General features: G+C 43.5%; 1 protein-coding gene across 6 annotated transcripts in view; it reads right to left on the reverse strand.

Moving 5' to 3' along the window:
* Smc1a (structural maintenance of chromosomes 1A) overlaps window positions 1–13,714 on the reverse strand; it is a 56,315-nt gene that overhangs the window by 7,138 nt on the left and 35,463 nt on the right. For 3 of the 6 annotated variants that reach the window (XR_007344857.1, XM_015506522.2, XM_048796670.1), the window contains exons 20-22: window positions 12,163–12,319; window positions 11,589–11,743; window positions 11,332–11,483 (exon numbers count right to left, since the gene is read on the reverse strand). Coding sequence is in view for 5 of the 6 variants with exons in the window: in XM_015506522.2 (XP_015362008.1) it covers window positions 11,332–11,483; window positions 11,589–11,743; window positions 12,163–12,319 (464 nt within the window). In the remaining variant the exon portion in view is untranslated. Of the gene's footprint in view, window positions 1–4,687; window positions 9,298–9,726; window positions 9,838–10,127; window positions 10,198–11,331; window positions 11,484–11,588; window positions 11,744–12,162; window positions 12,320–13,714 lie in introns of those variants that run through there. The other 3 variants (XM_015506521.2, XM_015506523.2, XM_048796669.1) reach the window with 3 other exon arrangements.

Genomic DNA, 13,714 nt, shown 5'->3' on the forward strand with positions numbered 1-13,714 from the left:
CCTCAAAAAAAAAAAAAAATATATATATATATATATATATATATATATTCAGTATCTTATAACACAATTGCCAAATGCCCAGGTTTCAACTGAAAATCACGCATCATACCAAGAACCAGGGAAATCTAACTTGAATGAGAAAAGACACTCAACAGACCCCAACACTGAGGTGACAGAGATGTTAAAATGATCTGACAAGCTACCATAAAAAATGCATCAACAAACTAGCAACATGTTCAAAACAAATGAAAAAGTAGGAACTCTACAAAGAAGTGAAAGATATAAAGAAAACCCATATGGATAATTTAGGACTGAAAAGTAAAAACTTCAGTGGTTGGACTAACAGCAAAATGGAAAGGACACAGGAAAAAATCAGTTAACTTGAAGATAGAACAATAGAAATTACCCAATCTGGAAAACAGAAAAAAGTAGACTGGGGAACAATGAACACAACCTCAGGGACCTGTGAGACAATTAGAAAAGATCCAACATTTGTGTGCTTGGGGTCCTGAAAGGAGAGGAGAAAAAGTGATGGGGATAGATATATACAAAGCAGTAAATCTATGACTAATAATCAGATTTTTATTTGTTCTGTACTGAGGATGAAACCCAGGGGCAATTTACCAGAGCTACATCTGCAGTTCTTTTTATTTTTTCCTTTGAGATCGGGTCTTACTAATTTGCCAACACTGACCTTGAATTTGTGATTCTAAGGCGACTTATCATCAAAACTGGATGCTAGAAGAAAGTGGAGCAATGCCTTCAAAATTACATGGGAAAATGATACTGAATTTTATAATTAAGAGTGAGGATGGAATAAAGGTATTTCTACATATGCAAAAACTCAAGAATATGACTTTCTATACAGCTTTTCTGAGAAAGTTACTTAAGGATGTGCTTCATCAAATTGATGGGAAAAACAAACAAAACAAAAACCCTGGGAATTAGTAAATAGTGGATATAATCATGGAAAGCAGTGAAGGGAAATCCAAAAATGATAAGCTATGAATTAGGCCTTAGAAAATAACTTCCAGATTTGAAAAGGGAATGAAGGGCTCTAGGAAGAAGGTCTTCTAGGAGACATAAAGTAGAATTGGTGTAATTCAGAGAGTTAATAGGAATTTTGAAAGGAAAAAATGGAATATAAATCAAATAAAATAGTAAAATAAGAAAAGTTAGAAACTTCAGAAAAGAAAAATTGTTGTAAGAAAAAATCATAAAACTTCTTGGCCCTAAAAGGAAGAATATATAGCCAGGTATGGTGGTGTGCACCTGTAATCCCAGTGACTGGAAAGGCTGACGCAGGAGGATTACAACTTCAAGTCTAGAGTGGGCCACTGAGACCCTGTCTCAAGATTTTAAAACAAAGTAAAAATATTTATAGTCATATTGATATTAATAGCTATTTGCTGCTTTTCAACTTTTAGAATCAAATAATAGTAAAAATACCAAAACCAAACCAAACCCCTCAGTCATGTTTACAGAATTCAATGTTGTCAGCTTTGACAATATAAAAAGCTAGATGACAGAAGTTGGGAGGTTAACAGTGGGAATGAGGGCTAAAAGAAAAGTCTATTTTCTCATCTAGCAAAGTACTAATCAAGACATATTGTCTCTAGTTCATGGAACAAAATACAAAGGTGTTAAATAAATTCCAAAAGTTAACCAATAAACTTAACTATATTAGAAGCAGAAAGAGAGTTTGGTATAAATGATCTAAATTCTTATCTGTCACAGAGGATATCAGTATGTAATGTCTAAAACTGATAATTTAAAAAATGCCCACATATTATTTAGATATGAAGATAACAATGGGAAGAAATAACTGAAAGTGGGTGCTGAAAGTAAGAGTGGGAGTGGGAATGTGTGGGGCAGTGCAAACTCTTGCTTTTTATAAGTCCTTCCATATGATTTGATTTTACTATAACATGCATGTATTACTTCTATTTTAAAATAATATTTTTTAAATAAAATGAACTTTAAGGAAAAAAATTAGTTTTAAAAAGCAAAAAACAAAACAAAAATCATCCAAAAATCAAAGCAACACTCTTATCCATGACTCCCCTCCCCACCAAATTTCCTTGTCCTTCCAGAACTATTGCAGCAGAATATAATATAGTTTGGGAAACCCTGCAGTTTCTCTTCTGCCTCTCCCTTAAAAGCAGCTCCTGCTCCAAACTGGAATGTTAGCCCAAACATGGCATATCTACTCTCATCTCCTTACATCTCAACAGGCCTGGAAAGTCTTTCCAGATCTCCACCAATTGGGATCCTCCCTACTCTTTAAAGCTTAACTGAATAATTCCACCTCTTCCTAAATGTTTTTAGAGTCCCCTCATAGAATACCTCTCCCTCCTCAAGGGCTTCCATAAGTACTCATTCATGCCTCCAATTATGAATGACATTTACATACACTTTGCATATATTATAAACCTACATTATTTAGGTCAATATTTCATGCCCCCAATCTTTTCACTACCAGTCTGAGATTTCTAATACTAATCTGTCACTCCCCTGCTACAAACCCTACTACAGCTTCCCATTGTTCATGGGATCAAAGATAACTTCATTACCTGACTTCCAGCACTTCTTCCACTGCAATGGGTAATACTCTAAATCTATCCATACAACTTTGCTTAGGCAACTCTTCTGCTTGGAATATTCATTCTTTTTCCCACATGGTAAACAAGACTCAGTTCCAGTACCCCTTCCTCTATAAAAGATTTCCTAATTCCTCCAACCTGCCCCACTCCAGGAAGAACCATCCAATATTTCCTATATGCTCACTTTGCCTCAACTAGACTTCTGTTGTATCACCTACCACACTTAGTGCACTTACCTGATTATTTGAGTCCCCAATTAAACTGAAAATTCCCAGAAGGGTAATTCCCCAGAACCTAGTACAGGGCCTGACATGCAGCAGGAATTCAAAATATATTTGTAGAATAAATGGATGGAAAAATGATGTGAGTGAATACAGCAAAGAACAAATGAATGAATAAATGCTCATATATCATATGCATGAACAAAAAAGTGAATAAGGTATGAGTTAGTGCATAAATAATGAATGAACAAATGATAAGTAGATGCATGAGAAAAATTAGCCAATAAGTGAATGAAAAATGCATATGCCGGTAAGGGCATGAGAATGAATTCCTACCTTCACATCTTGCTTCAAACCCACCAGAAAAATCTTAGCCCTGCTCTCCACCCATCTGAACCGCACACCACAGTGTTAACCTCTTTTAGATTGTAAGAAACAAAGACACACTCAAGTTAGTGATTGGGATTTATTAAAGCATTCACAAGGAAATAAGGAAGACAAGAACAGTTACACAGGCAGCCTTGCTGAAGAACAGAAACTTGAAAATGGTTCATGATCCAAAGCAGCTCTAGAGCCTGGCTTATCTCGTCACCCCCTCAGCTGCAGGCATCTGTTGCTACCTTCTCTAGTGCTTCCCAAAATGGTGACTCAACTACTTTATGGCTGTATTTATACTCCTCCTACTGCTACTGACTAACTTCTTTCCCTCATTGCTAGCCCATGGCTTCTGCTGCCTCCCAGGTCCTGCAGCTTTGAGGCTCTTGGGGCTTCAGTTCCTATTAATCCATGGCTTCTCTACTGTAGCTTCTGCCTGCATTCTAACTCCTGCTGCCTCTTCCATTCCTGTTGCCTTGCTGCCACGTGGTTCCAGCTACTTCATTGCTCTTGCAGTCTCATTGCTTCTGATGCCTCATGCATCTTGTCTCTTCAAGCCTTCTGCTGCTTCATGGATCTCACATGATCAGTTTGGCTCATGTATTCTGTTCCTCAAGGCTCCTATTGTTTCATGGCTTCTACATCCTTTTGGCCCATTGTTGCCTTGCTGCTTCATGGCTTCAGTTAACTTGTGGCTCCATGATCTCATAATGTAAATATCTCATGACTTATGACTTTCAAAGCTTTCTCTTTGCTTTTGCTATTTAGTTTCTGGCTACCCCTCATCCACCACCACTTCTGCCTCATTAAATTCTAATTGTCCACTTCTTCTGAACACCTCATATTTAGGCTCCCTTGAAGATCTGATTGTTTCATGCATTTGCCATTAGAAACACACCACCTCTATGAGGCGGAATCCTTACACCAAGTCCACCTAATAGGCTTCTGGCTAGCCTAGAGATTGGCCGTCTTTAGTCAGGTACTATCCAAATCTAGCCATCTATGGCCAGGTCTGTGAGGTCACATGGTACAGAGCATAGCAACTTATGCTAAAGAAACCTCTTATAAAGGACTGAGGGCATGGCAGGTTTGCTGAGGGTTTCCAAAAGGGGGCAGTGTAATTGGCAAGCATCTTGTTTAGCCTATACAGTACATTGACCTTCATGGCTCAACCTAAGTCCCACATTCTCCCTGACCACCTCTGCCTGTCCTGATCTGCAATGGGACAGACCAAGACCGAGGCTCTAGAGGTGATGTGCAAAGGGAACTTGGGTTCCAGTTCTGGCTCCAACTCTTTCTAGCAGTGGAACCTTAGGAAGCTAATTCCCCTCTGAGGGCCTCAGGAAGGGGTTGGGCAGCCTCTCAGTTCCCTTGCAGGTCAACATTTTGGGCATCTCACTATATGTTATTGGATAAGGAATGAGTCTTACCTGGGAAAGCCCTCAAAAACATCTCTTGAGGTAGGAAAGAGGGAGTCAGAGTCATGGCTTGAAAGAGCCTCACTGTACATAGGAGGTGCTTAGCCAAGATTTATTGAACTGAATGAATGAATCAATGGCTGGGGTGGGAGAAGTGAGAGACCACAAAGCACACAGAATGTTGAACTGACTTGAGGAAGATGCTCCAGGTGCTGAGGAGGCTGGAAGGAGATTCTGATTCAGAGATGGATGAGGAGACAACTGGGATAGGGCAGGAATCTTGGCTATTCGTGGGTACTCATTCTATCCTCTCAGTCACCCTCCACATCCAATAATCAGTCATCAAGTCCAGTTCACCATCTGAACAGCTCACACCTTATCACTTCCACTCCATTCCTATTGCCCTTGCTCTACAGCAGGCTTCTTGGTCTCTCCTAACTAATCACCCTGTCTTCATTCTTTTCTCACAAATGCATTCATTCATTCATTCATTCAAATATTTTATTAGGTGCCTATTTTGTCAGGCACTGTTGCTTTCTGCAAGGGATGTACTGGCAAGCAAATATCCCCAGACTCATCCTTGTGGTGCATACAGGTTATTTAGAGCAAAATAAGGAAATATAATAGAGTGCAAGAAGTTGAATAACAGGGAAACTTACATGCACAGGTGCATCCAGCATGAATATCTAATCCATTTTCACCCCAGCTGGCTAGCCAGAAACAAGGTAATTCATATCTAGAGTGCCCTCTGCTTAAAAATAGTTTCATGGTTTCCCTACTACCTTCAAACTACGGGCCCCAGTCTGCAGCATACTAGTCATAAGATCTTTAAAAGCATTTAAGAAAATTAAATTTGGTGAAACTGTTTAGAGGTTGGGACCCAGAATGGCCCATGGGTTTCCTGTGCACAGTTTGGAAACCACACTGACCCACCAAACTCCAGCTTTCCTTACCCCAGGGATCTTTATTCTTCAGTATTCCTGAATTGCTTTGCTGTTTCTTGCCTTCAGGACTTTGTGCATACATACTGTTTCCACTACCTGGGATTCCCTTTTACTTCCTTTTAATTCCTACCAGTCAGTCCCTCAAGTCTCATTCAGGTGTCACCACCTAACTAGAGGATGCCTTCATTGAATCTACCTAAGCTAGATGCCCCTCCTGTACTTCTATTAAGAGAACTGATCACCAATGGTTAATGGCCATCTTATGAATTCCCCCGTCCCCCAACTAGATAGTCAACTCCTCAAAGGCAGAAAAATGATTTGACTCATCTTTTTGTTTCTGGTGCACCATACTGATTCCCAGAGTGAAGCACACAATTAAAGGAAGATACTATTGTGGAGTACTCATAACTCCTTAAACCAAGGCAAGTGTATCCTCCCATAAGGGAGTCAACTTGGTTCCTCCAACAAGCCCTAGGGATTCTACTTGGAACCAGCTTGCTCTTAGAAAAACACCATGGTGTCCACCCTCCTCTGAGCACAGTCTTCACTGACTTGTACTGCCTTGCAGTGACAGGAGGTGCTGGGGGACAAGAGGGAAGAGCAGCAGGCAAGCACTAAGATCCAAATGGAACTCTAGGATCTGTCACTAAACCACTGGAACCTCACCCACCCCCTTTGGACATAAGTCTTTGAAGCTCCTTTGTAGCACATGTGTGACAGGGCCTTAGCCCTTTCTATCCTGCGAGGTAGGGGCTAGTTACCCAGGTTATTTTCCACACCTACTGAATCAGATTTCCAGAGGCGGGACCAAAGCAATTTATTTTTAAAGAGCTCCACAATCCTTTGGATGTGGGGGTGCGGCAGGGAGCTGCCGCTTTTCATTAAAGCCCTTCTGTACTATTATCACCTGTGTATATATTGCTTTGATTTAAAAAGGGAAAAGGGAAAGCTTCACAAATAAGTACAGCCAAGATTGATAACTACCTTTATAGTGGAAAAAGCACTAGAATGAATTGGAAGACCTGGGTTCAAGCTCACACTGTTATCTGGTAAGTGACGGAAGCACAAACCCTTTTAGGGTCTCAGTCTTCTCATCTGCAAAGCAGGGAGAATAGTAATCACTACCTTTAAAAAGCTGTGGTGATCTAGATATGCCAGCTAAATTGCTTCAAATATATTTTACATAATCTCCCTTCACTTATGCAATGTAGGTGTTTATTTATCTCCTTTTATTTTTTGGTCAGGGCTGCGGATCAAACCCTGGGCCTTGTACATGCTAAGCAAGAGCTCTACCTCTAAACTACCCCAGCCCCATTCTATTTATCTCCTTTTATAAAATGAGGAAACTGAGGCTCAGTGAGGATCTAACTTGCCCAAGTTTCTACGGCTAGGATTTGAACCAGGTCTGACCCCCGAACTGTGCCAGCATTAGCCAAATTATGGCACATGTACCACTGGTGGTATGTGACTTCTTTGGTTGAACACAGACAATTTTTTTTTGTTTAGATAGTCATGCCTTTTAATACGTATTAGAAAAATACATAATTAGCATATCAAACCAGTGACTTCATGGATATCACTACTTAGAATGAAACTGATGTAGATAACAATGTTAGACCTCAGATCACCTCAGGAAAAATACTTAGTAAATAGTACAGGAGGGCAATTTGGAAATATCTATCAGACACAAATATATAAATATCCTATGACTCTGCAATTCCACTTCTAGGAATCAACCCAGGTAAACTTTCAGACACACAGACACACATTCACACAGATACAGGGATGCTCCTATGTAGTATTTTGTAATAGCAAAATTTGAACAGTCTTAATGTCCATCATAAGAGAAATGGGTAAATAAAATGTGGTAGAGTCATATGATGGCAATCTATACAGCAATTATAGAGCTACACTTAGCAACATGCGCAGATTTCAAAAACATTGTTAAGCAAAGAAATGGAGAACAATTCAATATAGCATTTGCATTAGACACAATATTTTCAGTGAATTCATATATGTATGTAAAAATATTAAAACAAAGTCTAGATGGAAGCATAAAAAACATAACAGCAGTTATGAGGGGAAAGAATAGGAAAGGGAGTAGTTATAGTTGGATGAGGCTACTTTTATCTGCAACAATCTAATTTCTTTAAGAGAATGGATTCATGCATTACTTTTGTAGTTAGAACTCTGGTGGGGGGGCAGCTGGGACTTAAACCCAGGGCCCTGCACATGCTAAGCATGTACTCTACCACTAAACTACACCCCCAGTTGATTTAATTTTTAAAAAACAAAAAAGCAAGACATGATCAGGATAAGAAAAGTATGATAATGTACGTGAATGAGTGAAGAAAGCTGAACTCATTGCACCAGGCTTTGCTGCCTCTACAGTCCTGTCCTTATAGCTAATGAGGTTAGGTCCCAACAGGATCATCACATATTAGGCCCAGGCTACCTCTCCTCCTAGTTCCTCACAACCCAAATTGGGGCCCAAGCACCCAGTTATACATGGTTGAAGCTACAGGCTTTCTTAGGACCTCCACTTACTAGGTAAACCCTGTCATCTTCCTGGAACTTTCTCATTAACCAGAACACCTCCCAGATTTGGAGGTTCCTTCTGTCCCTAAAAGCCAGGATCAGAAGCCCTCAAGGGTCCAGGCATGAGAAGGCTTGTATTCTGAAGGGTCGGCACCTAGTTGGCTCCACATGGATAATGCCTCCAGTGAGGAGCTTGACATCATTAAATCCTATGAGGTAGGTAATATTATTAGCCCCATTTTACAGATGAGGGAACTGAGGCACAGAAAGGTCAAACAACTAGTAAGTGATGACTCGGGACCAGAACCCCTAACTGTCTGCCCTAGAGCCCATGTTCTGCTTCTAGTGCCTGACCAAATCCTACCAATTTGTCAAGGTCCAGCTCAAACATGATCTTCTCCAGGAAACCTAGAGGTGATCATCCTCTTCTCAAATTGGCTAACCACTGTAATTCATGAATCCACTACATCTCCTTACCAGGACAGAGATCATGTCAGATTTAAACTTAGTATTCTAAGCATAGAGCCTGACAAATAGAGGGTGTTCAGTATGTGTCTGATGAATATATGAACGTATGAATAAGTGAATGAGGGCAGTTTCCAGTGACTGCCTAAGACTCCTATGAGGTACCAAGTACCTTTGCCCAGCTCTGGGGTGCTGTCATCCTAAGGTCTCTTGGAATCAAATTCAGCCTAGGTTCTTTCTAAAACAGGTCTCCAATATCTTTTATTATTTTGCAAACACACCCACATGCACACAAGCAAACATACATAAACACACATACATACCCACACATTCAGTGGGCCAGGGACCCAAGGGACCCATGATTAATGGGTGATGGGTGGGGTGGTCTGGGAGGGGGTGGTATGGACAGATGGCCCTGTTCAGCTCAGCTTAGCACCTCCTTCCAGAGGCCAGGATGCTCCCTGTAGCTCAGGAATTTTTGCTCCAGACCTAACATCACCTCTGTTCCTCTTCGTGCTTGATAGCAGTGCCTAAATCCCATGACTACACCAAACAGGACCAGGAGGGAGGGGAAGGTTGGGTGCCAAATATCCAGATTGGTAGAGGGGAAGTTTATGAATCCAGAAAGGGCAGGAGGGTAGAACTACTGCTACTGCTCATTGGGGTTGGGGTTGGCATCTGGGTACTTGGTGAGGTCGAAGGTCAGGACTTTGCTGATCACACAGTCCCCTTGCTGAAGGAGGAGGGAGAAAAAGAAAAATAAAATTGTAAGGAGAGAATTAAGAGGGGTCTAGGGCCCCAGGACCAGGGGCCTCAAACCCTCCTCCCTACATATCTGCCCATAGCCCAGGCAATGTTTCTCTGTGTTGAGACGATGTGCTCAGTCCCATGTGCCTTCTCTCCCTGCCTGTTTTTGCACTCTCCTCCTTTCTCCACTGTCTGGCTGCCTCTTCCTGGCCTTTCCACCTGTCCCCAAATGCAACAGCCTTGCCCAACTGGGCTGGCTAAGCCTCCAGGGCAGGGCTCCAAGGAGCCCAGATGGCCGTGCAGGACTTGATTCCCTATGCTCCCCCGCCCCTTGCCCCTCCACTGTAGCCTTCCCTTCCTGCCCTGGGGAGTCAGGCAGAGAGTGGGACTGGCTCCTGAGCCAGACCCGCCCTACCTCAGGATAGACTCCAATGAGGCTCTCAGCCTTGGTGTAGAACTCCTCCTTGAGAGAGATGACGATGGCCTGGAAGTTGCAAGTCGACTGCTCCTTGATATAATTTGCCACCTGTGTGGGGGGAGGCGCCGGGCACTTAGCAGGGCTCAAGCCCTAACACTCCCCTGTGTTTTCCAGTCAGAACCAGTAGGTGGGCGGGGAGGGGTTGGGGATGGAACAGGGCAGGAAGAGAGGCTGAGAGAAGGCAACTGACTACCACATTGAGGATAACCCAGGGCCCAGCCTCCCGGGCACAGAGAGCAGGCTGCAGGAACGGCTAAGGCACACTCAGGAATTGCTCCCTGAAACCCAGCCCCGACCTGGGGGGTCTCCCTCCCAGGCCCCACCTTCCTTGCACCCACCTTGCCAATGTTGGTGTTATCCAAGGCAGCATCGATCTCATCCAGGACGAAGAAGGGGGCTGGCTTGTAGCTGGGAGGGAACCAGTAGGTGAGCTGACACTGAGGGGAAGTGGGTGGCAAGGCACGGTGGGACAGCCCCAAGGCCCATCAACCAGGTCAGCTTCCCCTTTCAATTCGTCAGAAACTAAAAAACCCAGGTCTTAATGTTGCCTGAGCCCCTAAAAGCCAATACATCAATGGAGCCCTCCTCTGCACCCAGCCCTGTGCCCCAGGATCCTGGAGAACCACGAAAAATAGGGTCCTCTCAGGAGCTTCCAGGCTGGCTGGGGGATGGAGCTGTCCTCCTCTCTGGTCTTACTGACCAAGCTATCCAGAGGTCCACCCCATCCCAACACACCATGCTCTGCCATGCCTCCTTGCCTCTGCACATGCAGCACATTTGGTCTAGAATGCCTGCTGGTCTCCCTGTATAACTCATCCTTTATACTGCTCCTGAAGTGTTATTTGCCCTCAAAAGCCTTCCCTGGCCCACCCACACCTTCCCCCGGACTGGGTTAGGTGTCTCTCCTCTATGTATCTACAGCACCCACGCTCACCCAGTTACAACACTTAGCACATTGTTTATGTGTCTGCCTTCCGCTAGTCTGTGAGCACCTCTAGGCCAGAGACCATGTCTGACTCATCTGTGTCCCCAATCCCTCCACAGGGTCTGGCACAGAGAAGCACTAAAGAAATGTTCACGGCATCACGCTGTATAATCAAGCACTAAGTTATGTAGGGGTCAGACTCAAGTACTACTGGTGTTCAGGAGAGGGAGGTCAGGGTATGCCACAGTGGTCAAACAGGGATTCCTAGAGGAAGGGGAGGAGAATGAGGAGGTATGAAGGTGTGGAAGGTGACAGTCAAGCTAGATTTTCACAGAAAGGGCTTATTAGCCAGCAACCAGGTTAGCAAAAGCCTGAAGGTGGGACTGAATACATGCAGGGGCCAGTGACAACATGCTGAGTGGATGAGGGTGGATGGGGAAGACAGGTCCAGGAAAACCAAGGCCAGATATGCTGTAGTAGACATGGAAACAGGGATGCAATCCAGATGTCACCAGAATATTTTCACCTCTGCAGATCTTTGCATATCCTTGGGCCCCAGAGCCTCTGGTGGCCTCAGTTTAGTCTCTCCACCAACTGCCCTGGGGGCAGAGCCTTACCTGTGGATGGCAAAGAGCAGGGCCAGAGCTGCCACTGTCTTCTCCCCCCCTGACAAGTTATCCATAGGCCGGAAGCGTTTGCCAGGAGCTACACAGTTGTAGTTGATACCATCCAAGTAGGGCTCCTCAGGGTTCTCAGGGCCCAAGAATGCCTAAGGGAAGGCAGATGGGTCAGGATAGGTAGAAAGACAGGGACCCTAAAGGGGAAGGGCAACTGAAGATGGCAGAAGCTGGCTGGGTAAGGGGCTCCAGCCTACCTGGGCACTGCTGTTACGAGACAGAGCCTTGTAGATCTCATCAATGTTAGTAGCCACAGATTCAAAACAAGCATTGAAACGGTCAAAGCGCTCCTTCTTAATCTGTTCAAAAGCCTGTTTGGCCTTCTTTGCTCGCTTTCGGGCTGCCTCAAATTCTGCCGGAAGGAAGGACAGACAACTCCTCAGTGCCCTGGGTTCTGCCAGGGTTGAGGACCACACCCTGGCAAGAATGATCTGAAAATGACTATCCAGAAAAGGAACATTTCACAGAGGAAGAGGAATGCCTGAAAAAGGCCTCATAATGATCTGTATCCCGTGGGCTGGCTGCTGGACAGTCTAAAGGAAGAAACATGGATTCCTCCCTGGACTCTACTGTCAACCAGCTGGTGACCTTTAGCAGGTCATTTAACCTTCTAAAAAGCAAGTAAGATAACCTCCCCAGTTTAGGGTATCTGGGAGTTTTAAATAAGGAAAACATGCCAAAACAGAAGCTGTTGTGATACAACAGTAGGCCCTTAGAATACCTGCAGCCTTCTATCCTTACTGAAGGCCCCAAAAGAAATGCAAACCTTACCATCTGAGGTCTCCTGGAACTTGTCTCGGACACTTTCCAGCTTTTCCATGGCCTTCATGTTGGGGGCAGCAATTCGCTGAAGCACACTCTGCTGCTCATTCAGTTTCTGCTGCAGTGTGTTCATTTCCTGCTTGATTTCCTCCTCAGCCTGGGCATCCTGTAACCCCAGGCCCAGCAATATTAAGGAGGCCCTGGTCCCAATGCTGGGACCCCCTCAGAGATGATGAACTCAGTGGGGCCTGGGCACCTGCTCCTGTGTAGAAGGCAAGTTCTTCTCCAGCTTGGCTCCTTTCACCTGATCCTGCCCATGTTAATTGTTCCTGCCATCCCTGGAAATTACAGGCTGAAGCGGCTTTTTCATCTCTAGCCCTTCCCCCAGGCCCTGTCAAACCCTCTGTCTCTGGAAAAGCAGCTGATGGTGCCCCTCTCTGGCTCTCAGCCCATGCCATGAGCCAGTACCATTCTAGGATGACCTACAGGCCCCCCCACAGGCTGCTCTGGACTCCTTCAGCTCCACAACAACTAAGACAACTCACATTTTCTGCTTAGATCACTACATCTGAGCAAATTTTACTTGTTTGACTTTAGGTCTTATAGTTATTGTAATATATGTCTGCGTTTTCGCCTTTCTGCCACTTTTAATCAATAACTATTTACTGAATGCCTACCAAGTGCTAGGCACTGGGGCTTTCAGGATCTATGACCCTAGTTCTTATGTTCACAGAGTTCAGGGGCTAATAGTGGACACATGTAACTAAACAATCAGAATTCTAAAGGATTAATGCAAAACAATGATAGGGAGATAATGCTGAATCAGCACAAAAGAAGGGCCCCTAACTCAGGCTCTGGGGTCAGGCTAAGCAAAGGCCTACAGGATGAATGGGTGAGGACAGAGAGAAGGAACAATTTTTGAGACTGAGAGCAAAGGCAAAAGCTGGAAGGGTTATTAAAAATATTATTATTAAAAATAATTCAAGAGTAATTAACTTTAATAAATTCAAAAGCAAACAAAAAAATCAACATGGCAATAGTAGCACTATGTATGTGCATGCTTGAGCATGTTCATGAATTCATACAAATGTGTTGAGGAAGAGCACAGGAAGAGAAGCCAGATAGGCAAGTGGAAGCCAGATTACAAAAGGTCTTATAAGGTTTAGACATTATCCTAAGAGAGGCCACAAATGATTTAAATATTTACATTTTAGAAAGCCCTTTTGAACACTGCTATACATTGCTGTGAAGTGGTCTCCAGGAAGGCTTTTAAGTAAAGTATGAAAAGTGCATAACAGTCTATTATCTTTTATCTAAGAGAATGGGTAAGGTATATGAATAGATCTGCATGCAAATATATTTGTATTTTAAGCATATAAGCACAAGAAAAGGATAATCCAAAAACTAATTAAAAGGTGATTTATTGAAAAAAGAGAGGTAAAGGGACAGGAATATAAACTAGAGTTCATCCCATGTACCTTGCTTTATTTTTTGTGGTACTGGGGATTGAATCCAGGGTGCTCTACCACTGAGCTAAACCCCCTTTATTTTATATATATAT

The sequence above is a fragment of the Marmota marmota genome, unplaced genomic scaffold (assembly GCF_001458135.2).
Source record: "Marmota marmota marmota unplaced genomic scaffold, marMar, whole genome shotgun sequence".
Classification (NCBI taxonomy): domain Eukaryota; kingdom Metazoa; phylum Chordata; class Mammalia; order Rodentia; family Sciuridae; genus Marmota; species Marmota marmota.